The sequence below is a fragment of the Harmonia axyridis genome, chromosome 4 (genome assembly GCF_914767665.1).
Source record: "Harmonia axyridis chromosome 4, icHarAxyr1.1, whole genome shotgun sequence".
NCBI classification, from domain to species: Eukaryota; Metazoa; Arthropoda; class Insecta; order Coleoptera; family Coccinellidae; genus Harmonia; species Harmonia axyridis.
Genome location: NC_059504.1, coordinates 35,742,305 through 35,770,259, shown reverse-complemented (window position 1 = coordinate 35,770,259; position 27,955 = coordinate 35,742,305). Strand labels below are relative to the sequence as shown.

Sequence of the window (27,955 nt, the reverse complement as noted above, 5' to 3'; positions counted from 1 at the left end):
ACTAGACAACGAATTTGGGACACCCGATGCAGAGTAAATTTTTGGTATGAGATTGTGATCGTTTTGATTTGTTCAATTTGCATATGACGAACAACCAGAAACATCATAAAATACATATAGATGAAATGATATGAATGAATGAACTTATAAAATATTTCAAATTTCACACGAAAGTTTGCCATTACCACTACTTCTAGGATTTTTCCAAAGCATTAAGGCCCAGTTTCACCAAACAGCACTTGATCCCAGATTGATTAAACTCCGCTTGTTACTAAAGCAGGCTTAACAGTGTTTTCTGTTTCACCATGCATCAACCCGTCCGAAGATGATCGCGATTAACCAAATCGCGATTAAATAGTCAAACCATTTGGCAACGTTGTGAACAGAAAGTTATATAGTATTCTGTATTGATTAGAAGTGATGACCACCATTGGCGCTAGGTGTCAGGTGTCATTCATTCATAACTCATAACATTTCAAATCATTTGTCATCTTGTAAACAAAAAACAAAGTTAATTTTTGCCGAAAATGTCGAGTGATGTGCTTCGAAATGTCGGAAACTTGCAGAAGTTAAAAAGAAATTATCCCATTTCACAAAACCACACATTCTGGAAAAAAACTATATAAGTAATTTTATTAACTTATTTTATTTATTAACAATATCAAAAAATATTTCAATCAAACATATTAATAAATTATTCTTTGCAATAAATTTCATAAAACACAAAAACAAAGTTTACGTGTATTTTAAATGGGAAATATTGAGCCTATACATATAGTCATATTTTGATAAAATTGACCCAAAAATTAGAAATTTCCGGAAAAATAATTACATAGACAAGAGTTCCATACTGATAAATAATTATTAATCTCAACTTGAGAGGTTATAATCCTCCAAAAATGGCCGATTAGTGCTAAACCGCGATTGGTCGATTAAATGGCGCTTTGGAGTGTGGTGAAACGCTACATTACATTAATCGTGATCTAAGGCCTCACTTAAGAGCCAAGTCAAGATTAAAGCATTTGGTGAAACTGGGCCTAAGTATAGGCACAAGTATAAAAGCATTGAATAGAGACTTCATAACAAGATTCGAAAAATTGATTATCGCACAATACGGTAGAAAAATCCAGAAGGCAGTAGGGTAAATTGTGTTTCATAATCACAGAGAACTATCCCATAGACATGGGGCTCCCTAAGCTTGGGAGCCACAGTGCGCTGAACACTCCTGCACCTGCGTAGCTTGTCCTCTTGAAATATATTCTTTTTCAAAACGAAACCTCTTATTCGAAAACCCTTTATATTATGTGCTGTTACAACTTCAGGCATTGAACATTTTCACCATCTCCTTGACACCTACGGAACACATAAATTTGGAACTAAAACGAAAGCTGTTGTAAATTTAGCACTTGAGTAGTTTACCGATACAGACTAGTGGTTGAAAATACTGATCACCATCTGCTTCCAGCTCCTATAATGATCACCATTTATTCTAATTTTTTTTTCATTCTGTAAAGAATATTAATGACTATTCAAATACCTCCCATCAAATATTCTTTTTGTCGAAATCCGAGATGTATTTTTCAAACTTCTTTATGTTGTTTTTCCAAAGAACAACTCTCCCCAACTGATGATTGATGTTAACAATTCATTTGATCTAATCCGAAAATAGAACACCAGGTATCAGATGTGTGATCTCAAAGGAAGTTGGAATTGTAGTTTGGCGCGAATCCAAGTCAATAGTGTCGTCGTTTTGAATGGACTGCTTGAAATCTAGAAGCTAATGTTGACTTCTCTTGTGTTTGTTTCGATATTTCTTCTTTCCAGTTTTGAAGGCATAAGATGCTTTTGTTGAGGCTGTTAAGCATGTTGGTATAGAAATGTAAATATTCGTCTCTAGCTCTAGGTCGTATAGTACAACGAATAATAGGTGTAGTTTGATCTATAAAATTATTTCTGAAAATACTTCCATTGCTCTTAGAGGATGAATCTCAAAAATTTATTTGACATTATCTTCAAACCTTTATTGCAATTCGTCTTTAGGTGGTATAGTACATCGAACAATAGGAGTAGTTTGATCTACAAAATTATCTCCAAAAATACTTACTTTAGTGGCTATTGTTCTTAGAGGATGACTGAAATATTGAATTGTCATTTTCTTCGAACCTTTGCAACAAAGGTGTATTTTATATGAGAAACATTAATAACACAGGGCAACAAAGAAAATTTACGGTGGCTGGTATTTAAGAGCTGATTTAATTATATTTGGGACGCTGAATCTATATATGCTATCCGTCTTTCTATATCAGCTCTACTTTTTCAGATACATAAACTTATCTATCAATGTGGGTTTCATTCAGTATATTCATTTATGAGAGTTCTAAAATTATTATATATTCATTAATGTAGGTACAATGCTTTTATTTTCAGTCTGTAATTGAGTAAATTCCAGGTAAATCTATAAATGGTGGAACCATTGCCTGTCAGGTACCTGATAACCCTTTTAATCCCCTTACTCGGGTAAGAGAAAAAATCATACTTCCTCCGTTACATGTAAAGTTGGACTTAATGAAGCAATTTGTAAAGGCTCTTGATAAGAATGAGTCATGTTTTGCATATATAGGGGTAAAAATGCATCAGTTGAGCACAGAAAAACTCAAAGCATAGGCAAGCATAAAGCTCAAAACTATGTTCAAATGATAAACAAGATGCTTAATAGTTTAAAATCCTTAGGGTGCAATTCGAGTATTAGAATACACTATTTACACAGTCACTTAGACCGTTTTCCAGAAAATTTAGGAGACATGTGTGAGGAACAAGGTGAAAGATTTCACCAAGATATTGAAGTTATGGAGTACCGCTACCAAGGAAGATGATGGCAGATTACTGCTGAAGTTTAAAAAAGGACTGTTAAAAACATTCAAGAATGTCGGCGACTATTTAATTTCTTCAATGTTTTTTTTTTATTTGTAAGTACGACATAATATTGTATTTGGTATAACTAAAATGAAAATTTCGTATCTCCTTTCGTTTACTACACTTACGGATTTGAGTTAAAATAATGGAACTTATATTTCTCTAAAATTGTACATCTTAAAAATTTGAGCTACTAGGTAAAAATGAATACGTTATTTGAATTCAAGGCATCAAATTGATACAGAATCAGCTCAAAAAACCTCGACACCAAAACAGCTGCTCCCCTTGTGATAATCATTATGAATGAATTTTCATAACTCAATAGAAGAAGTACCTAATAGTTCAATAACACTATTTCTCGTGTATGGTTTTCATTAGAAAAGTTCAATGATATTCTCAAAGCTTGCATCGTTTCACATGAAAAAATCATATTTTTGTTCAAATGTTCAAAATCAATTTCCAGTTGAATATCGACGTATTTGTTCAAGTTTTTTGAATTGTCCGAATTGTCTTTAAACTTCAATATAACTTGAAACATATTAGCAGCAAGTAAATTTGAAATATTTGACAGGTTGTTGAATATATTAATTGAAACAAGTTGGTCTAAAAGTTTTTCCATTGAAAGATTTCATTTTGACAAATAATAATAATAATAAATAAAAAATAAAACGGCTGTATTTTAAGAGAAATCAATGATTGTTTATTTCATTGTGAAAAAGAAGGTATACCATGAACGATGGATAACGATATCAGCCAAATGGCCACACTTCGATTGCAGATCACATCTCAATTTTTTCAGAATGTGATTCACGATGACCCAAAAGTGCTTTAGTTTTTCGAACTGTGACGGCAAAATTTCCATCATTTTTGTATTGAATTTTAACAATTTCATTGCGTTTTTGAAGCGTGTATCGTTGTATTTGTTTGATAGCGTAGTTTTTACTTATCAAATAAGCTTCAAAAGTGACAGATAGCTCCGATAGCGCGCTATTCAAAAAAAAAAGTCTTCAACAAATTCTAATGAAACCGGGCAAATAGTTATTTTGTGATTATATTAAAAAGTGCAGCTTTCTAGAGATACGATACGATGATCATGAAAATTTTCTTGATTTTTCTAGTGCAGAGGATATCGTTATACTCCACCATCATACACCTCAACATCATTACAAAATGCAAGCATATTTAATTACGACATCTGCCAGTTTCCACAAAGCCCATTATAACAAACTGGCGTCGTACTTTTCAACATAATATCCCCGCATAATTTTATTTACAACGTCTAGAAATGAGTCGTAAAATCCCGCGTTGGCAATCGTCCATCCTAGAATTTTTCGTGGTCCGAAATAGCCGAAATATGCGCGTTGCCCAATTTTCCACAGGGATCCAGATACCGTCTAATGGCCGCAATCTGCAAATTGCCCATTACGAAAAGGCGGGTTCTGTTTTGAAAGGCTCCCGTAAGGCCTTGAAGAAGGCCCTGTTTATAATAATAAACAAAGCGAAAAACGACGAACGGGTTTTCTTCTCTGAGCTTACGTCATCGAAGCCGAAGCTTGCCAAAATATCGGTTGGGAATTCGAAGATGAAAAATCTGGAACGGATGTTCGCCGAGAACGAAGCACGTTTATTGGCCAATTTCGAGGGAAACGGGGACTGATGGCGGTTAAGAATGGAGCTGTTTTGCGTAGGTTTTCTATCCTACAATGCGATTGCTGCACGAGACTTAATCAGTGGAAACTACTGGAAAGTTTTCCAAGTGAACTAATTCTGAAGTTTTTTTAACTGCTCCATCATTATGAATATGCAATATCAGTGTAGAAGGTCTAACTAAAGATGTCACCCGTATTTCGGGTTCTGATTTCAATTTTTTTAATAGCTAGGGGAAATATTTGAACCGGCTTCGGCTCAACTCATGAAGAAAGAAAAGTCCTTCTCACACCTTTTGAAAATTTCATTGAATTTTACTAACTTTTTTGTGCTAAGCTATTGCTCCTTATGGATAATAAATATTTGAAAATACTGTCCGAACTATCATAGCAATTGGTACTTTTTCCCAATTTCCTGATTGTATATCAACAAGAACATGAAAGATTTTCCAATAAGAGGTATCATTTTGAATAACCCGCTAAGTGTACCGGGTTTTTCACCATAATTTGACCCCGTAGTGTTGGCGAAAAGCTCGTGGATCTTGGGAATTAGGCATTCCAAAATCGCAATTACTCCGTATTTTGCATAAACACGTAGGTTTATGTTCAGATAACATAAGAACTCAAACTGGTCGATCACCAACAACGTCGTATCTTCGCTGATTGGGTCCTTAAAATGCATCAAATGGATCAGGATTTTCATCGAAAAATCATCTTCATTGATAATGCCCATTTTCATCTACGTTATAGGGCTATGTACTCGGCTACATTTTACTAAGCAGAATTATCACATTTTGGGCTTGGAAAATCCAAGAATTATTGTTGAAAAGTCTGTCCTTCCTCGAAGTCTCACTGTTTGGTGCGATTATTGGGCTGGTGGTGTGATTGGACCTTACTTATTCGAAAATATGGCCGGAATTGGAATATATTGATGTGGACAAGGTTTATTCTCAACAAGACCTCATAAGCAATGAAACAATCGCAATTTTGCAAGAAATTATTTCTGGCCGTGTTATTTCTCGAAGAACTGATCACAATTGGCCACCGAGTTTTTGTGTTTTAACACCTTTAGACTTTTTTCTTTGGGTCAAGGTGAAAGATAAGGTATAGGCCAATACTTCACAATCGATTCGAGATCTTTAAGATAGAAGTTATATGCCAATTGGTCATGGAAAATTTCATGAAAAAGTTTGTGTAGCCGAAGCGGCTATTTATCTGATATCGTTTTCCATCGTTAAGGCAACCTTCCTCTTCACAATGGAATAAAAATCCATCGATTTCTTTCAAATGTTCCCTTTTTTTCAAATCAAAATGAAACCTCTTATTTGCCCCCTATAGTCCAGTCAATATGTGTTTTTCACAGGAGAGAGCTTTGTGGTAGTTTTGATATTTTCGATTTTATATGTATTTTGGGGTGCTGAATCCGAATATGAGGTTTTCCACCAAAATTTCGTGACGGAACATTGTAAGAAATGCAAAGAAATTGACCATATTCACCGTCGCCATATTGTTGTGTGACAATACCAACTACCCAGTGTTCCCAACGGAGAAATATTGAGTTTACTAGAAAAATACCGCGAATATCAAAAATACTATCAGCCATAGAGATTATTCTTCCACTGACTATTTCCAAAAATGGAGCGAAGCCTTCATTTATACACTCGGCCACAGTTAATTTGTATATAAAACCACCTTTCACTTATGGTTTTATTTCCAAAAGGAGAAATGTTTGCAAAATATTGTCCCAAACAAGCCTATCTGGCGTAGCAGCCAGAAAAGGTACTCCGGGATTTACACATAAACCACAATTATAAACTTTATATTGTGGAATTTTTCTAGTAAACTCAATATTTCTCCGTTGGGAACACTGGGTAGTTGGTATTGTCGCACAACAATATGGCGACGGTGAATATGGTCAATTGATTTTTTTCGAGTAATGTGCAAAAAACTACCAAAAATGATTTTTTTAACTTTTTTGCATTTTTGTCAATGTTCCGTCAGATTCGAATTCAGCACCCCAAAAAACATATATAATCTAAAAAATCAAAACTACCCCAAATCTTTTGGGCGAGGAGACCTTGTGAGTAGATACAAGTTGACTGGGCTATTAACAAACTTCACGCCGAAATGAGGTTAGGCGAACGAACGCCCAAAAATTTATTTCCTCGTACTGATACCTCCCATGTGAATGAAATAAATCTTTTTCTGATTTCCACCAATTCCGCCAAATCACAACAGGAATTCATCTCCTTATATATTACGATATCCGATCGAAAGAGAAATTAACGAAATCTTCGAAAAACAAACATCCCAAGGTTGAACCACTATTGTTTTCATTAGTAGTGTTTCTTTCTGCACATATTTAAGATTTATTTGTAAACGTTCCGTTCCTTCATCGCATTCCGTAATATTCAGTATAAATATTTACATATGGATGATGCGATTCCTCTATCTTCTCCAATTTATTATCGCTCCAATTCTGATTGATATACCAGCAACCTGTGACCCCAACCAGGCAGGAACATCTGCTTCGGCTACCAACCGAACAACCAGTAGCGCCTCGTCAGGGTTGTCTTTCAAATTGTTTATTATTTTCATTTTTTTTTTTAGGAAATACATCTAAATACAATGAAATATACTTCCTTTTAGTACATATATGATAGTACTATTGGTACCTGGTGAATTTTCTATGTTGAATCAGTCAAAAATCCCGAAAAGAAAACATAACGAATAAAAGATATTCGTATTTTATGGCAAATATACGAAAGTTTTGTACGAATAATTTTTCGTCATTGATGGCTCTGTATTCGAGTTCCGTAGGTCTTTTCAATACATGTATTGCCATCGATCATATGAAAACGTCGAAATTATTTGTTTTTGGTTCAAAATACTTCGCATTGAATAAAAATTTGCAATGAAAAATAGAGATTATCAATTTCAAAGTCGACCAATATTTCCTATAATAAATCTGTATAAACTATAAGAGCTATTCCAATAAAATTTGGTACAACAAATTGATTCTTCTAGCTCTATAACTCGATCCATGATTTTCCAAGGCAAATAAATTTAGGAAAAATGCATATCTGCAGAAGTTGCATGCATTACACACTAACATGAAATTTGAAACTTGTATTGCCCTGATTTTCACTTTTGATTTATTACAGTTCACTCATAGTGTTTGAGTTCATTGAAAAAGCGGTACATTTTCTAATAATGAATTCTAATTTTTCTACAGGTTGAGAACCCCAATTACAGAAAATATTGAATAAAAATATTAAAATAAATGCCTCTAAAATAATTGATCATAGTCCTAAATGCAGCATGTTTCTAAGAAACTAATTAAATGTACTTCTTCACAGCGTTCCACTGAATGTTGGGCAAAATATGATTTTTCAAATGGGCGGAGCAGACTATGGACAAATTCGCAATTGGCTCAATGCAAATTATCCAAAAGGATAATTAATTAATAACAATATCATTAAAGTTAATAATCAATACCTAAGAAAAAATATTTTGATCACAACAAAATTAACTTATTTACGTTTAGCAGCCAATAGATGTGAATTGGCCGCCGGCCCAAAGTAAACAACAATGAATAATATTTTATCCATCAGACAATAAACCTGGCACCTCTGGCATCTTGCTTTTATATTTGATGGATTTGATGTAGGTATCTTACATTTAAACTTAAACCATTTAAGTGTGATATGTAGTCAACATGATTTTCATGATTGTATATAAGAAACAATGTATATTTATGATTGTGTGTGTAATATGAATTTTTATTTATAATAATAATAATAATAATTTATTTATACATGTACATAAAGATGATACATAATCCAGTGTGTACATTATAAATGTTCACCGTCAATAAATTTACACGGTTTGTCAAACTACTACAAACTTACTTACAAACTACTACATAGTTTGTAAGGGATACTACTAACATTCAATTCAGGAAGAAACGGTTCCTCGATGTGCGGTTGGAACTTACTCGGTGGCTCAGTTGGTGAGACCGCTGGACTAGTGATTCGAAGGACGCGGGTTCGAGTCCCGCTCGAGGAGGTACTTGTTCTTGTATTTAAGCTATTATAATCAATTTTAGACCTCAACCAATTTTTCTAAAGAGTATTAATAATTGTGTGATATATGGAGGTGTGTAATAAGTCTTGTATTATGATGAATTGTTGTATGTATTTCCTTCAAACGATTTCACTTTTTCTTGTATTTTTCACGTGTCATAATTGTTGAAAATTGAATAAAAAATAAAAACAAATACGCTTTTGGTGGACATCTTCGAAATCTGCAAACAAATATTACATGTTCACGAGCCGACACTGCAATCAACCCTTCCCTCGGTCTATTTCTATTCTGAGAATGGAGAAGAAAGAGTGAGGGTCTTTGTTTCGTTTATTCACACCGAATAGTAGAAGCGGCGCTACACGGTCTAGACTCAAAAAAATCGTGATCCAACTGTTGCGTAACCAGGACCGATGATACCACACCACACGAAAATAAGCTGAGCAATCCCGCTATATTTACATTGCGACAATTAAAGGTCGAACAACTTCGGCAAAGTGGTTGAAGACGCAAATCGAGTAGACAACGCGGGAGCTTTTTTACCGGAGGACATCAAAGGATCGCTAAATTGAGATGAAACTTCTCATCGTTTAGGAATAGTACAAAGGGTATCCTACTGGTGATTAATGTGCGTACGTCAAATTGCTCTCATGGTTTAATTAGTCCTAAGAGGAATAATGGGTATAGGTTTTAAGCAGGAATAAATATAGTTTGAGTTACTCTCGATGATAGGAAAATCATGAAGGTATCCAAAAATTTGGAAAGGAAAAACCCACCTCAAAATTATCAGATCAAATGTACTGTGTAATGGAAGCTTGAGAACTTTAATAATGCAAGATAGAAATATTGTTGGAATTAATTCGTTTATTATCATAGTCTGTAGATAATTTGATGCATCTATTTTATCAATATGATTTTCATTACTTTTTCTAATAAATCCTCCGTATGGCGTCAAAGGTGGCTTACAATGGGCGCTTTCAGCAGAAAGATCGGTAGCGTAAGTAGCTCCGCTATTGATAGGTATTAGTTTGGTAACGTTAGTATTCTCAAATATAATGAATAATATAAAATTGGCTAACACCTGCACTTGGTAATGAATGAAGAAGCGTTCAATAAGGTGCCTACTATTTCGTTTGTTCGTCATCTTGGTTTGAGTTATGCGGTACTGATGATCCCTAATACTATCTATGTTTTACAAAAAAAAAATTCATAATTTAAACAGCTCCTTCTGGGTGTTGCAGTTTCTATGCCAGTTAGTATATTTCCATGATTACAGATATAATCAGGCGTGGATTGCGTCATCAAAACTATAGAAAATTCAAGCAGAATATGGAGAAAATAAACCTATATTTCAGTGACAACAGGTTTGATCGAATTCTAATTCTGATTCGTGCAGAATTTCGCATTAGTTGCGCCGGCCCCCAGAAACATAGAAAATTAAAGCAGAAAATCAAAATAAGATGGAGAAAGCATTAACGTGAAGTCAGGAGCTTTCAAGCTCTCGTAAGGGTGAAACCGGTATATCGCTACTTTCCCTTGATGACATGCATTCCCCTTGGTTTACTTTCGATTACGATTCCTATGAAATAGCGTGGAAATCTTCTGTTTGAGAATGGTTATGTTGATAGCATTTTTGTTGATACATTAACCAGATAGATAATTAATATCGTGTGATATTACATACTTGGAAATCGTACTTCCTTTTCTTTTTGTATCTTCTTCTTTAGTATTCTATGTAGGACGAGTTGCTCCTTTTCGTAACAGTAATAGGTGCTGTGGGCCCCCCTTGAAGGTTACTTTATGATGAGTGACAATTTTCTGTTATAATATCGATTTTTATTTCCAAGTTTGCTTACGGTATTTATTACCATTTTATTCTTCAATACATGGGAAATTTATTCATAATAACATTTCAGAGTGTTAATTCAGAGTGTATATGTTTCAGTTTCCATTATTTCTATATTTGAAATTTAAATTTCGTCGCAACATCACTGTCACGACTGTCACTAATGTTAGAATTCATCAACATGTTACCAAAAAATAGCATAAAATAAATTCGCTACCAAAGATGGCGACCGCTCCGTAATGGAAACTGATAGAATGCGTTCAGCAGAAATTCATAGAAAATTGACAACTGTTCCACAACTGTTGTGTTGAGTCTGCTGAACGCGGCCAATGCTTCAGGAGTTGCTGGTTTGTCGGCATAAACAAATGACTTAAAATAGCCCCATAAAAAGTAATTGGGAGAGGTTAAGTCGGAAGAACGTGGGGGCAGTTAACAGGGACACTTCTGGAAATAAAGTTGTCACCAAAGTGATTTTGCAATAAATTAATGGTTGAGAACGGTGTATGGCAAGTTTCGCCGTCTTGGTGCGACCAAATATCGTTGATGTTCAACTGATTAATTTTTAGAAACAAAAAAAAACCGTCAGCATGATTCGATAGCGCCCGCCATTCACCGTAACTACAACTCCTTCCTAATTTCGAAAGAAATAAGGACCGGATATGCTATCCAGCATTAGAAAGTAAATTGTAATGGATGTGATAGTGATTTGTTAAAGGCTTGAGCAGTGGCGACGCTAGGGGGGGAAACTAGAGGGGGCCGGCCCCCCCCTAAAATTCTGCTGTCCCCCCCTAAAATATGACATACTAAAACTAAAAGATTAGCAGAACTATAGTTTCTGCTTTACTTTGACCCCCCAAAAAAAAAAAATCCGGCCCCCTCTTGGCCACCCCTGTTTTTGTCTTCGCTCGTTATAAAGCAATTTTGCTTATTGACGAAGTCATTTAACCAGAAATGAGCTTCATCACTAAACACAATTCTTCGGTAAAAATGCTCATCTTCAGCCAGTTTCAAATTAGCCGAATCAGAAAAATTTGACGTAATGGTTGGTCATTTGGCTTCAATTCTTGCACGAGCTATATTTTATAGGAACGTGAGTCAAGATGCTTCCGTAAAATTTTCCACTTAATGAAAGGACAAAGACTAACAAGTTGGCAACGGCGATATATCGAAATTTTGGGCGCAGTAGCGACGCCGATGAGGGGGGGGGGGGGCAGAGGAGCTCGGCCCCCCCTGAAATTCTGCTGCCCCCCCTTAAAATTTGAAATACTAAGGCTAAAATAATTACGAGATTAGCTGAACTATAATTTCGCTTCACTTTGGCCACCCCACAAAAAATCCGGCTCCCCCTTGGCCACACCTATTTTTGAAAGCTGGCGTCGCCATTTCTTCATTACTCCGCGCTACAGCAGCAATATTCTCTTCGGTACGGACATTTATTTGTCTTGTTGTTGGTTTTGAACTGAGAAAAGGCCGACTATGTGAATGGTATAATGAACTTCACGACAAAATTAATTTTTTTCAAAGTAAATTTCCACAATTTGGAAGCGTTCTGGCGTTGAACGATTTATGATTAATTAATTATCAACTGTCAAACCATAAACAACAACCATCAAATCTTCTCATGCAGCTAAAAAAAACACCCGGTATATTTTCAGTGTTCAGTGTGTATGTATACACTTGGAAGTGATGTTAGTCTTTTATTACTGATCATTCTAGAAGAAGTAAACAAGAGTGAAGGAAAACCATTCTATTTTGTATAAACCTCAGACAAATTGTCGACTCAAATTTTTCATTCGAAGAGACAAAATTTCTTTCGTTCTTTGATTTTGGGAATCTTTATTCTTATCACCAGAAACTTCTCTCAACAGCTGACATTTTTCCACGAAATTCACTATTGCCGCCTAAGAAAGAATCACGACGATCTAAATTTAGTTTTGCGAACTGTGACTGCAAAATTTACACAATTTTTGTAGGGGATTTCAACAATTTCAATGCATTGTTGAAGCGCGTATCGTTCCATTTTTAATAATCGCGTACTTTTCAAATGTCCAGAAAAGTGGCAGGTATCCAGATAGAGAGATTCAAAATGAAAAACCTATCTATTTATTACTCTAAACTAGAACTCAACAAGTTGGTGAAAGCACAATGCAACTTTCGAGATATTTTAAACCCGTACCTCTTCAAGAGTGGATTTTCTTATTCATCCATTGATGAAGTGCGAGATAAGATAATAGAAAAATATAGTTTATGAATAAATTTTCCTTGTGTGCTCTAAAAAGTTTTTGTTAGCAATACAAACTTCTACATCATAAATTTAAGAACGTCGATATCCTGTCTAGGTTTATTGACCTACAAGCGGTCTGTTCTTGTCTGAACGATAAGAGCCGTTTTACTGGTAAATAAACTGACAACTGTTACTTTATCTATCACATATGTTAACGTCAATATTTCTCGAGCATTTTCCTGAAATTTTTCTACGTAACAAAATGATACTATAACTATATTGGGGTGTAACTAAAAACAACAGTTCCAAAGAAATTCGGAAATAAAGAATACCTAGCTATATTAAAGTGCATGTTACATCTATATTTTGTAAGAAAAATATTCAAGTAGATCATTTCTACGCAAACTAATGCCTATTGAATAATATTAAAACGGAGTGTGGTTGGTTCCGTAAAAAAAATTATAGAAATCAAGAGCCAAGTTTTCCAGAAAATTTAGGAGACTTGAGTGAGGAACAAGGTGAAAGATTTCACTAAGAGATATATTGAAGTTATGGAGGACTGCTACCAAGGAAGATGTTACATGCACATGATGGCAGATTACCGCTGGAGTTTAAAAAGGGACTGTTTCTAAAACATTCTAGAATGTCGCGAAAAGAAGTTTTCGAAGTGTTGAGTGACTATTTGATTTCTTCAATGTTTTTTTTTTGGTTGTAAGTACGTCATAATAATGTATTTTGTATAATTAGAATAAAAATTTCGTATCTACTTTTGTTTACTACACTGACGGATTTGAGTTCAAATAATGTAACTTATATTTCTCGAAAATTGTAAAAATTTGAGCTCCTAGGTAAAAATGAAAACGTTATTTGAATTCAAGGCATCAAGTTGATATGGGATCAGCTCAAAAAACCTCGACACCAAAACAGCTATTCCCTTGTGATTTATACGCATTGAAGGATATGCTTCTACTTCTACCTTAAAAGCAAATGCTTTTACTTTTACCTTTCCTTTCTTTTTATTGAAACGGCTCTTTGTGACCAAATAATATAGCTATCTGTTCAGCGAACGAGCGCTCAAAAAGTAATATAGAGCAGTTTCCACAGAACACTTTTATATCCACGACAGTGTCATTAGAAAATACACAGTCATTTTAATCCATTTCCAACAATTGAAAAGATTCGACTATCTCTTTCTATCACACTTTAAAGCAATTGCTCATCTCACTCTTGTCGCAATAAACGATCCACGTTTTCAATTTTATTCAATTTGCAAGTAGGCCACGATCAAATTAATTATGAATTTCCAGAATATGTACCAGCGCAGAATGCCCGGCACATTTTCTATAGGAGTTTCAGATTGTTATCATGGATATAGTTTTACATCTAGAAATAAAATAAGAAGCAACTATCGAATCAGAACACTCGAATCGCTACCCATCAATGATATCAATTAAATCCAATCCAACGGGCTGAAAATAGAAACCACGACAGCGCAGATTAAATGAATTCACTCACTTGAAAACGTGAAGTCTGGACATGTCGAGACCTCGTTCAATTGGCTGGGACACGTCCTGCAAAGAAAAAAAAAACTGTTAACATCAATAAACAAAGCAACAAGCCTAATTAGTTATATCCGTGCGTAATACGTTCGTACTAATTTCGTCGCGAAAACAGCGCATGGAACGATCTTCTTCTATACGCAATAGGACCATCAGAAAGCGGGAGAAGGAGTTGATGGACAGCTACGCTGGTGGCTTGACTTTTGAAGACTAAGTCTCTGACTCACCACCAGAGCGAATAGTGTGAAATGGGGGCCATTTAATTAAATGGATAGAAAAAAATCTCGTGATACCTACTTAAAATAGGGAAATATCGTTCTCAGGAACGAAAAATTTTAACGAGGCTAACTATATTCCAACTCAACGTTTCGGCTTTTATTATGCCTTCCGCAGGTGTCAGAATCATAAAACTTTCAATATTTTGATCTACAAAAATTAGTCATTCAAAAATAAAACAAGAAGAACGAGTTCCACTGAACTATGCATCTATGTTTGTTGATCTTTCAGGGTCGTGACACATAAAATAAGAAAAATTTATCATTTCAAAAGTTAACCGTTCATCGAAATTAAGGTATGTATATTATGAAACAAGGCATACACACTTGAAGATAGGTTCATTAAAATTAAATGCCACATTAAAATTTTAATCCCCCATTAAACGGTGCGGGGTAGCCAATAGGCTCCTTCTACTAGAGGATTGAAATTTGAATGACGGCATTCAATTTTAATGAACGTTCCTGTAACTGGGTGTAAATGTGTAGGTGACTTCTCCTTTCTGGATGAAGTATTTTCCAATGAGAGGTTTCATTTTGATATTAATGAAACAAACGAGTAAATTTCAAGAGAAATCAATGGATGTTTATTTCTTATGAAGACGAAGGTATGCCATAAACGATGGAAAACGATATCATCCAAATGGCTGCAACGGCTACAGTTGCAGCATCATATTTTTTTAATAAAATATTCCATGAACAATTCGCACATTCGCTGATGTTTGTCCTCGATTACTTCAGGAATTACATCTTTAAGGTCTTGAATTAATTGTGGAGCATTAGCATTAACCTTAGCAGTCGTTGCCCCAAAGAAAAAAGTCTAAAAGTGTTATATCACCAGATCTGGGTGGCTAATTGTGATCACCTCTTCGATGAATAACACTGCCAGGACACTACATGTGAACTTGCGATTGTTTCGTTGCTTGTGTGGCAAGTAGCGCCGTATTGTTGAAAATAAACGTCGTCTCCACATCAATATCTTTCAATTCTGACCATAAAAAAAAAACATTAATCAATCCATTCACCACAATTTCACCAGCCTCATTTTCAAATAAGGTCCACTCACACTACTAGCCCAAAAACCTCACCAAACAGTGACAGGTTGGGAATGGAGAGGATTTTTAGATTTAGATTTTGTCCGAGCCCTAAATGCGACATTTACCTATGTTTATTAACAGTCTCCGAGGTGAATATGGGCCACTGTAGATGATTTTTCGATGGAAATCCGGATCATTTTGATGGCTTTCAAAGACCAAATCAGCGAAGATATGACGTAGCTGGTGATTGACCGGCTTGAGTTCTTGTGTTAACTAAATTTTGAAAGCCTTAAGACCTAAGACTTTATGCCAAATACGGTAATGTAGAATGCCTTATTCCCAAGATCGACAAGGAATCGATAAACCTGGGTTTTCTTCAACACTACTGGCTACAGCAACAATATTCTCAATTGTTCTTGAGCGACGCGCACTGTTTATATTCTTCAAATCACTAATTTCTCCCAGCAGCTCAAAATTTTCCACAGGTTTCACTATTGCCGGCCGGAAAGGTGCTTCAGAACAGTTCAAAAGTGCTTTAGTTTTGCGAACCGGCATGATTTTACCATTTTTGTAGTGAATTCTAACAATTTCAATCAGTTGTTGAAGCGTTTATCGTTTCACTTTTTATAATGGCGTAGTTGTAACTCGTCAAAAATATATCAAAAGATGACAGCTTCAAAAGGACAAATACCCAGATAGTGGGCTATTCAAAATGAAACATCTTTTTGGAAAAAAATAATCCGATGCTTGTTCAATAGATTTAATACATAATTCCTTTTCTATAACGTTATAACGGGTGTTTTTTTTTCGAGGTATATAGCTTTAAGTTGGCCTTACTGTTCAAGATGGCGACCGATTCAACAGCTGTCAAGTGATTTATTCTCAGTTTGGTTTGGCAATACATCATGAATAGACTCACGCCTGAACAACGCTTGCAAATAGTGCAATTTCATTTCGAAAATAATAGTTCTGTGCGGAATACGTATCGCGCGCTACGTCCATTTTATTTTGTTTGACGATGAAGCACACTTCTGGTTGAATGGCTACGTCAACAAACAAAACTGCCGCATTTGGAGTGAAGCTAATCCTCAAGTGTATGTCGAAACACCGTTACATCCAGAAAAACTGACTGTTTGGTGCGCTTTATGGGCTGGTGGAATCATTGGTCCGTAATTCTTCAAAAACGATGATGGCCAGAACGTTACAGTCAATGGTGATCGGTATAGAGCCATGATTACTAACTTTTTCATTCCTGAATTGAACAACCATAATGATGTCCAGGAGCTGTGGTTCCAACAAAACGGCGCAACATGTCACACAGCTCGTGCCACAATCGATTTATTGAAAAACATTGGTGACCGCCTAATTTCACGTTTTGGACCTGTAAATTGGCCTCCAAGATCTTGTGATTTAACACTGCTAGACTACTTTCTGTGGGGCTATGTAAAGTCATTGGTCTATGCGGATAAGCCACAAACCCTCAACCATTTGGAAGACAACATTCGCCGTGTTATTGCCGACATACGGCCACAAATGTTGGAAAAAGTCATCGAAAATTGGACGTCCAGATTGGACTACATGCGAGCCAGCCGTGGCGGTCATATGCCAGAAATCATATTTAAAATGTAATGCCTCAAGATTATCTTGCGGATAAATAAAATTCATGTCAATCGAATAATCCATCGTTGTTTTATTGCAATTTAAGGTTCTATAGCTCTAAAAAAACACCCTTCATTATACATTCTTGAAAATTTGAGGGTTTTATTGCTGTTTTTAGTTATAGACACGAATTATGATGCAGGTATTTTAAAAAAACATTATTGTGTACGGTATTGTGGAATTGACAAGAATATTACACAGCAAGTATTAAAATATGATCACTGTTTCTAATTAATAAGGTATATTGTAATCACAAAACATTTTTATGAAGTGATTTGGTTTGAAAAATATATGTATATGTCAAATCCACAATTAAAGATTAACATAATTTAGATGTTATCTAATCGATACGAAAACACAAAGAACTCTTGAAGTACAATATATCGAGATTCAAATTTCCCCTCCGCAACTATGAAAAATATAATATTGTTTAATTTTTACACTTTCTCAATAAGATACATTTAAAATAGAGCGAGGAAATAAACTTCAACTCCTTTTGTAATTTTCAGTTCACCTTTCATCAGTCTCACCCAATCGCTTTAAACAGTTTTTGGCACAATTTTTTCAAATTTCAGACAATCGAGGAAAATAATAGGTACTCTATAAAAACTAAATAAGTAGATCTCAAGTGAGCTTTGAGATTTTTATGAGCGAAAAATGCATCTCATCGTGAAATTTACGCTGTAGCAGAATTTCTCAGATATTTTCCTTCGAAGTTTTCCGTTCAAAAACTTGTGCTTTTCCTGTTGATCCAAGTGTTTTCAGGAAGTCAACGAATGTAATCTACGAATAACCGCAATCGATGAAAACACAATTTCCGCCAAGTTGAAAGGATTCTATCCGAAATAGAATTCAACGCGTTTCTTCAGACGTCATAAATTCCCAGATAGATCCCCAATAACACGTCGAAACGTTCTCCCAAGGTACGTCAAGGGGACATCATAAGAAATTTCAAAACGAAAACACGGCCTACTGCACGGGAAGTTAGATCTCGTCAAGTCTGAGGCGTTTCACTGCCTCTCTAAAAATAAACGCAGACACCAACAGTCGAGGGTAACGTTCTTTTCCTCTTATTGCTTCCTCCTACCATTTATTTGATTGTTGATCACCTGTCATCTGTCGACGTAGCTTTGACATACTTCAATAAACGAGACCTAGCGGGAAAAGCTATTTCGATTGCAAAATGCGAATTTGTAACTCGAGTAAACAAACCTCCATTTGGATTATTGTTGATAATTGAAATGCACTTGCACACAAATGTAAACACTTGAAGACGATTTTCGTATCATATTTTATTTACAACGCCAATACCTAACAATTTCATACGAAACATTTCCATAAAAATATGTATGTATATCTATTGGACTAGTTTAAGAGGGGAATACCACCACGTGACTGCTTAGTTCAAAACGGAATTATAGATTTTTCCTCTTAGAACCAACGATTTTTACTTTTAATTTGCGAATGAAAAAAAAAGTTACAACTATTTGTTTCTCAATTGATGATATGTTAATGTACAGGGTGGGCAAATAAGCGAGGTAAGCGGTTATATCTCAGGATCCACTCATCGTAGAGACTTGCGGTAAAAAATTTTACCACTAAAGCGTACAAGAGAACACACTGGAAATTATTTTGAAGTTCATACCTCTACCGCTAGGGGGCGTAATAGCTATCGTCGAGTAGAAAAGGGGAGAAATCTGACTGATTGAAATGCCTGTAACTTCAGTTTGGCTCAACATTTTTGAGCAAATTAGATCTCGTCTGAAAGATAATATCTTGTTGATTGAGGACAAAATATAGTCATGATAAATTTGTTTTTGCTGCTTTCGATAGGGGGCGCAAAGTCAGAAGTTCATTGTTTTGTTCATTTTACTCCGAAATTTCAAATGTAATGATAGGATTTTCTTAACAGAAACAGAAGTTACATCAAATTTGCATGAAAAAACCTGAAGGGTCGCAAAGCGATAATTTCAGGCGTTCTGAAGTTATGACCGAAAGAAGATATTCTTCAACTGATGCACTGGGAAAAACCAAATTGTGTCTTTAAGTTCTAAAAGAAACAGAAATCCCATCAAATTTGTATGAAAAACCAGAAGGTCGCAAGGCGATAGCTTCAGGCGTTCTGGAGTTATGGCCGAAAGAAGACACAATTTATTTTTTCAGTGCATCAGTTGAAGAATATCTTTTTTCGTCCATAACTCCAGAACCCCTGAAGCTATCGCTTTGCGACCTTTTGGTTTTTCATACAAATTTGATGGGATTTCTGTTTCTGTCAGAACTTAAAACACAATTTGATTTTTCGCAGTGCATCAGTTGATGAATATCTTCTTTAGGCCATAACTTCAGAACGCCTGAAACTATCGCTTTGCGACCTTCAGGTTTTTTCATGCAAATTTGATGGAACTTCTGTTTCTGTTAAGAAAATCCTATCATTACATTTGAAATTTCGGAGTAAAATGAACAAAACAATGAACTTCTGACTTAGCGCCCCCTATCGAAAGCAGCAAAAACAAATTTATCATGAGTATATTTTGTCCTCAATCAACAAGATATTATCTTTCAGACGAGATCTAATTTGCTCAAAAATGTTGAGCCAAACTGAAGTTACAGGCGTTTCAATCAGTAAGATTTCTACCTTTCACCTACCCTTATTTGATGTCGTAAAATCGAAAGTGACAATTCAAAAAGATAGAGAATGTTCCAAGGATTGCAGTTATGATATTATTTCTTCAAGTTCATATGAAACATTTTCGAGTAAAATTCATTTTTCGACTCGACGATAGCTATTACGCCCCCTAGCGGTAGAGGTATGAACTTCAGAACAATTTCCAGTATGTTTTCTTGTACACTTAAGTGGTAAAATTTTTTACCGCAAGTCTCTACGATGAGTGGATCCTGAGATATAGCCGCTTACCTCGCTTATTTGCCCACCCTGTACAAAGCAATGTTATATTTTCAAAATATTCGTGATATTGGTGGCATTCATGTTGTTATTCCAGCGCTCTAAAATAATCACATTAGTTGAAACAAATGTTTTGTCTACAAAATACCGCCGGTGACTGTCGTAGAGTGTATTGTTTGAGCAGATCATTATGATACGACTATACCGCAGAGACAGACAAATCTCTGTCTATTCGTCGAGTTCAATTAGATGTAGAATAATGGGATAAGTTTTATCTTTCAGAGGGATTTTCACTAGCGCACTGGTGGACAAGCATAGTTTCGAGAAGCCCGAACAACATGAACACTAAACACTGCTGGATGTCAATCAGAACTACAGAAAGCAAGCATTATTTCTTGGAAATAATGGATGCAGTTCTGTATATCTCTCTGCAGTTTATTTGGTCATTCCCCAAAAAAAAAAAAAAATTAACCACTCTTGAAATGTTCAATGTCTATGAATATTGGACCTTCGTTTAATGTTTTTGCTTCAACCAATTCAAAACGTTAATTATTCAAAATAATTAATCAAAAACACTTCAAAGTCGATCAGTAGTGAATATGACCTTGATAATCGGAATTATGAAGAAAAAGGAGAGAAATTAAGTCGAAGAATATTATTCTAGCTTTTTTAAGAGTTTAGAGTTTAAGGAGTTTAAGCGACCAAATTCACAAAAAAACCCAAATTATTGGAAAGAGCCACTCATGGATTTTGCGTCACGATTGTAAAATTTCTTTTTCAATCAAACAATAACATTAAACAAAATTCACGCGAATACTGAAATGTCATAAAACATGGAAACTTTTTTCGCAAAATTTGCGATTGTTTCGTTGCTCAAGAGGCTCTTGGCACCATCTTCTCAAAAATAAACGTTGTCCTGATCAATATCTTCCAATTCTGGCCATAAAAAATTTTTAATCATAGCTAGGTCATAGCGCTATCCATTCATCATAACAGTTGCACTAGCCTCATTTGCGAATAAGTAAAGTCCAATCACACCACCAGTCCAAAAACCGCACCAAACAGTGGAACGTTGAAGATGGGTAAGTTTTCAACAATCATTCTTGAATTTTTTAAGCCCCTATATAACATTCTGCGTATTAACTTAGTCTCCGAGGTGAAAATGGGCCCCATTATCATCATTTTGATGCAATTCAAGGACCTAATCAGCGAAGATACAACGTTGCTGGCGATCGACCGGCTTGAGCTTTTGTGGTAACTGAACTTAAAAAGCTTTAATACCTAAGTCTTCATTCAAAATACGAGGTAATGTCGTTTTTGGAATGCCTAACTCCCAAGATCGACACACCTGGGTTTTCATCAGTACAACGGAGCAACTTGAGCGAAACACACGGTTTCGATTCATCACATCAATTACTTGTCCCAATAGCTCAAATTGTTCAACCAGTTTCACTATTGCCGACCGAAAAGGTGCCTCACGACGATCCAAAAGTGCTTTAGTTTTGCTAACTGTTACCGCAATATTTTTGAAGTGGATTTTAGCCAATTTTTGTCCAAATATCTATAGTTCTATATTTAGTAATGGCGTAGTTTTTACATGTCTAAGTATTATAACTTCTAAAGTGAAAGCTGCCCAGATGGCGGGCTATTCAAAATGAAACCTCTCATTGAAAAACCCTTAACAATTAATTTTAATGAATGACATCATATTATTGGTACGTTTCATTCATCAAGTCATTTTCGACATGATGGTATTATTACTGGATTCAAAAAGACTGAAAACTGCAGGAAAATCTGCGAGAATGATCCTTGCGTAATAAACCTAAATGTGTTAGTTCATTCTAAGCTTGATATATCCTTCGGTTTTCGAACAAAACCTACACTATGTCAATATTTCTATATATAATTCACAAAAATGAACTTAAATTGGTATACGAATGGAGTGATGATATATTCCGCAAGAATGTTGACATTTTTCTGAAAACTCTTGAGAATGACAAGTCAAAAAATCATTGCAACAAAATTTAAACATGTAAAGAACATTAACAAATCGAAATGTATGCTTCTACTGCTTTATTACATACACTGAACCCGTCCTAATGAAATATTAAACGTATACGCCTTCATACTATCGATGGTGTGTAGGAACATCATAAATAATAATTTCATACCATTCAGTGAACAAATTGATGGATAGAGCTGTTACACAATCAATTTACATCAACAAAATTCTCACTCGTGAACCAAAAAGTGGCTTCGAGTGATTATTATCTCGGCAGTAAAGCGTTTCAAAAAGGCGATCTCGACCCCTTTTAAGTTTTAATCGTATAACAGAATCGTAATATATGGAAAAATTCAAATCTAGTCTACCAATCCCGCATTGGAATGAATTCGGTAGCTCGGTAAAAAAAAACGGCATTGTGGTGTGTAATATTCCACTTAGGCCTCATTATACTTACAAGTTGATACGTTAAACGGTTTCAACTTTGAAAAGGGCAATAACGTTTAATGAATTGAAGCTCGGGGACTTTTTATCATCAGAATATTGAACGGGATATTCGTCATATGATATAAATGCACAATCATACATTAAATATTAGCTTAAAGATGTTATACAAACTTAACATGAAATTTCTATCCATTATAGATTTCCATCATACATTTATTTAAACTTTCAGTAGACAAACTTCACACATTCATGAAATTCCAGAGAAAAAACGTAAAAATATCACAAAATTCTGAATAGGTGTCATATTTATTATTTAGCTTAAATGCAAGATGATCTGGCAGTTAAGATGATCTGGCAGTTACGGAAGATTCGAAAATAAATTTGTCGTTTACATTGTAAAAGAAATATTTAAAAATTCATACTTCTGAAATTATTAGGAGCACCATTCATTTATTGCAGCCATTTACCTCAAATATATCTTTGAAAGTAGAAGCAGTGAGTTCAAGATCATATAACATGAAATACATAGTTTTTATAAGAGTGTTTTCTTCACAAAAGAAATTCGTGCATTGTGGAAATTGTGAATTTTTTACAGTTGCGAGTGGAGTTTTTACATATCTTGCCACTGATTATGATTAAATCTTGTTTTTAGTTCAAGAAATGAACCAACGTAAATAATTTACATCTACAAATTAAAATGAATTGAATTTGACACAAAGGTTCAATTGCAAGAAAATGCATTCCTGAAAAATTGAACAGTATCGACAATGTACTACAAAAACTTTCAATAAAACCAAAACATATTCATTTAATATTTCGAACAGTTTCGATGTTATGGAATTCTGAATATTTGAATTGAAATTCGAAATAGAATTAAGCGGATGTTCTTATCCCGGGGGATATATAATTATTTACTTTCTGCAATGATATTCGTTATGAAGGGTTTTCCAATAAGAGGTTCCATTTCGATATTAAAAAAAAAGTATACTTTAAGAGAAATCATTGTTGTGTATTTCATTGTAGATTGACGATGGAAAACGATAACACCAAAATGACCGCCACGGCTACGATTGCAGCATTTTTTCTTTTTCATGAAATTTTACATGACCAATTCGCACATTTGCGGCTATATCTCCTCGATAACTTCAACAATTTCATCTTTAATGTCTTGAATCGATTGTGGAGTATTGCCATAGACCTTATCGGACACATAGCCCCAAAGAAAAAAGTCTAAAGGTCTTAAATCACCAGATCTCGGTGGCCGATTATGACCTCTTCGAGAAATAACACGGTCAGGAAACTTTTCTTACAAAATTGCGATTGTTTCGTTGCTTGTGTGGCACGTAGAGCCGTCTTATTGCAAATAAACGTCGTCCACGTAAACATCTTTCAATTCCCGCCAGAAAAAAACATTAATCATAGCTCGGTAGCGCAATCCATTCACCTTAACAGTTGCACCAGTCTCATTTTCGAATAAGCAAGGTCCAAACACACCACCAGCCTAAAAAGCGCTCCAAACAGTACACGTTGAGAATGGAGTTGGTATTCGATCGGATTGAGTTCTTGTGTAACTGACTTTAAAAGCTTTAAAACGTTTTTAGAATACCCAATTTCCAAAATCGACGGGTAATCGACAAAATCAGGTTTTCTTCAACACTACGGGATGCAGCTGCAGCAATATTCTCAGTTATTATTGAGCGACGCACACAATTTCGATTCTTCACATCACTAACTCGTCCGAACAGCTCAAACTTTTTCACCAGTTTCACTATTACAGGTCAAGAAGTAGCTTCACGAGGGCCCAATAGTGCTCTAGTATTGCGAACTGTGACTACAAAATTATCACCATTTTTGTAGTGAATTTAAATAATTTCAACACGTTGTCCTTTCAATTTTTAATCAAATGTCAAAAGATAACAACTTCAACTTCATTGGAAATATGATTAAAAAGTAAAGCACTTCATTTCCGCTTATATTTATTGATTACACAACAATTGTTTCGTCAAATTACATTTTAACTTCTTCAGGTGAGTCTGGTAACTTAATCATATTAAGATGAATTTCCGTCAACTAGAGACCGAAACCATCAAGAATCTTATTGAAAAACCTCACGTTGAATTTGCATGGTCGGATATGGGTAACACGAAAGAATGTCAATTTCATTTCACAGCGAAATCTGAGGAAGGGTATAGGACACCGTGTATATTAAGTTGTTATCCGAGACATCGATGCTGCCGTTTCCATCAATTCTATCCAGCTAAGTTACTATGTAGGCTATGACGATATATCTTTATTCTCCAATGTAAATAAGCAATTGTAGCAATCTATTTCAACGTGAACTTTTATGGCATGGAATGGTATGGATATGTCACGCCTTATATTGGTCGTTTTATCGTAGGATGCGCTGAAGTGAGGTAATCGGCGGCAAGAATATATATATGTACCATGATAAAATTTGAGAAACTGGTTGATAATGTGCATTAATGTCCATTTCACCCAAAGTATCTTAAATAATTTTTTCAAATAAGGAAAGTGCAGACGAAAAATAAGGAGCTTTTTAGCGCTTGATCATTCAGCGCCAATTGCGTCCTCTGATATCACAGAAATGTATATAGGTATAGATATGTACTACCCATTTTTTTGTTGTTGATATTTTGCTTGAATTGTCTAGAGTTCTGATGACGGAATCAACATGAAATTTCATACAAATATTGATATCGTAATTTGCGGGAGGTTTTAATTTTCTGCTTTAATATGAAGAAATCTGCGGCTGAGGTTCGTCGAACGCTCTTAAATACCTATGGTGAGACCGCTACTAGTGAAAGATCGTGCCGAGAGTGGTTTCAACGCTTCAAGACGGTGATTTTGACCAGCATGGTGGTAGAAAAGTGAAGGTTTTCGTGGATGCAGAATTGGAGGCATTATTTGATCAAGAGTTGTGCCAAACACAACAAGAATTGGCAGGATCATTGGGAGTGACGCAATAAGCCATTTCAAAACGCCTGGAAGTCATGGGAATAATTCAGAAACAAGGGTGCCGTACGAGTTGAAGCCGAGATGTGTTGAACGGCGTTTGTATGCTTATGAACAGCTGCTTTCAAGACAAAGACGGAACGGATTTTTGCATCGCATTTGACTGGAGACGAAAAATGGGTTCATTACGATAATCCCACGCGCGAAAAATCATGGGGAAAATATTCACGGTTCCAAAGTCATGTTCAGTATTTGCTGGGACCAGTTCGGTGTAGTTTATTATGAGTTGTTAAAACCGACTGAAACAATCGCAGGCGATCGTAATCGGACGCAAAATAATGAGTTTGAGCAAAACATTGAAAGACAAACGGCCGCAATACAACGAGGGACATGATAAAGTGATTTTACAGCATGAAAATGCTCGACCCCATGTTACGAAAGTGGTCAAGATAAACTTGGAAATGTTGAAATGGGAAGTCCTACCTCACCCGCCTTATTCTCCAGACGTTGCTCCCACGGACTATCACTTGTTTCGATCAATGGCACACGGCCTGGCTGACCAGCACTTCCGGTCTAATGAAGAAGTAAAAAATTGGATCGATTCTTGGATCACTTCAAAAGATGACCTGTTTTTTCAACGCGGGATTCGAAAGATGGGGAAAAGTTGTGGCCAGCGATGGATAACACTTTAAATTATGAATGTATAACCAATTTTTTACAATAAAGCCTCGAATTTCGGAAAAATCGGCGGAAGCAAAGCTGTACGCCTATGTATATAAACACTCACTCAACCTAATCAGATCGGTTGTCACGGAAATATTGGATTAGTTATTTATAATACAAGTGCAGAAGGCATTGATATTCTTCCACGAGTTCAAAATTCAAAAACGAGCCACGAAGTGGCGAGTTTTGGAATGAACGAGTGGTAGAATGAGCCTTCTGTACGAGTATTATACATTATTTTCTCTAATTCTGTGGTTATTCCGTTCATTCTTCCACATCTTGTAGAACAAAATCGTGCGAGAATATATCAGAAACGCACAGTTTTCATGGTTATATTTTATTATTCTATGTTGGCACTCCGAACTTTCCGCTACGGCTTTATCTGTCAATTCATCAAATTGCCTTAAAGAAATCAGTTCTGCCAACCAACATTTTTCAATGCAAAAATCACTAAAGTATATTTATGGAAATATTTCATTAATTTCAATGAAAATGCAATGAATTAGGGAAAATAATGTATAATACTCGTACAGAAGGCTCATTCTACCACTCGTTCATTCCAAAACTCGCCACCTCGTGGCTCGTTTTTGAATTTTGAACTCGTGGAAGTGCCTTCTGCACTTGTATTATAAATAACTATTCTCTAATTCATTGCATTTTCATCGAAATTAATGAAATATTTCCATAAATATAATTTAGTGATTTTTGCATTGAAAAATGTTGGTTGGCAGAACTGATTTCTTTAAGGCAAATTGATGAATTGACAGATAAAGCCGTGGCGGAAAGTTCGGAGTACCAACATAGAATAATAAAATATAACCATGAAAACTGTGCGTTTCTGATATATTCTCGCACGATTTTGTTCTACAAGATGTGGAAGAATGAACGGAATAACCACAGAATTAGAGAAAATTCTTTTTCAATATTCTTTTTGAATTTGTTATGATTCTTCTAAAGTGATCAGCTGAAAATTTTGCACAAAGCTTGAAATTGACAATTTTTTCTGCACCTTTTCATTTATTGACAATATCAAAATATTTTTATTATTTTTATTGATAAAACGTATAATTGACATTTAAGGATTTTAACTAGCAAAAAAATCATTATAATTTTCTTATAATGTTGAAGCTCATTGCCAAACTTTATATGAATCAATATGGAAAATTTTGAATTGAAAATACATATGATACATCAGATATTGGATGAATTGTTCTCGTAAAAAATTCCATTCATGGAATTATGCTGTTTAATAATAATCAAATACGATAAATACAAATGAAATCATGAGAAAGATATTCCATTCTTCTTCTTAAAATTAGAAAGTTAGAAAATTCGGTCAAAAGAATCGATTCAGAATAGAGGATATAAGCTAACACTGTTTAATAATATTTGAACATCTATTTACCCAAATACCTCGATAAAACTAATTGCAATTCAACAAAGGAAAACGACTTACAAAGATATGGAGGGAATACCACAAACATTTCATATCAGCAGTTGTAGTCATATAATTATAGCCACTGTAACACAAGCGCTCATTTTTTTTCGAAAAATGTACAATTATTCATCATTGCTATCAAATAAAAATATTGCGGAAAGTTAATTGATATCAGTGATCAATTAATAACAGAATGCTTCCTCATGTGATGAATAAACTTTCGATCTTTCC

At 35.1% G+C, this 27,955-nt stretch overlaps 1 protein-coding gene across 4 annotated transcripts in view; it reads right to left on the bottom strand.

The window, feature by feature from the left end:
* The window catches only part of LOC123679316 (centrosomin), a 64,847-nt gene that overhangs the window by 27,237 nt on the left and 9,655 nt on the right, over window positions 1-27,955 (bottom strand). For 2 of the 4 annotated variants that reach the window (XM_045616862.1, XM_045616860.1), the window contains exon 2: window positions 14,228-14,283. In XM_045616862.1, the coding sequence (XP_045472818.1) occupies window positions 14,228-14,283 (56 nt within the window). Of the gene's footprint in view, window positions 1-1,163; window positions 1,342-1,537; window positions 1,560-14,227; window positions 14,284-27,955 lie in introns of those variants that run through there. The other 2 variants (XM_045616863.1, XM_045616859.1) reach the window with 2 other exon arrangements.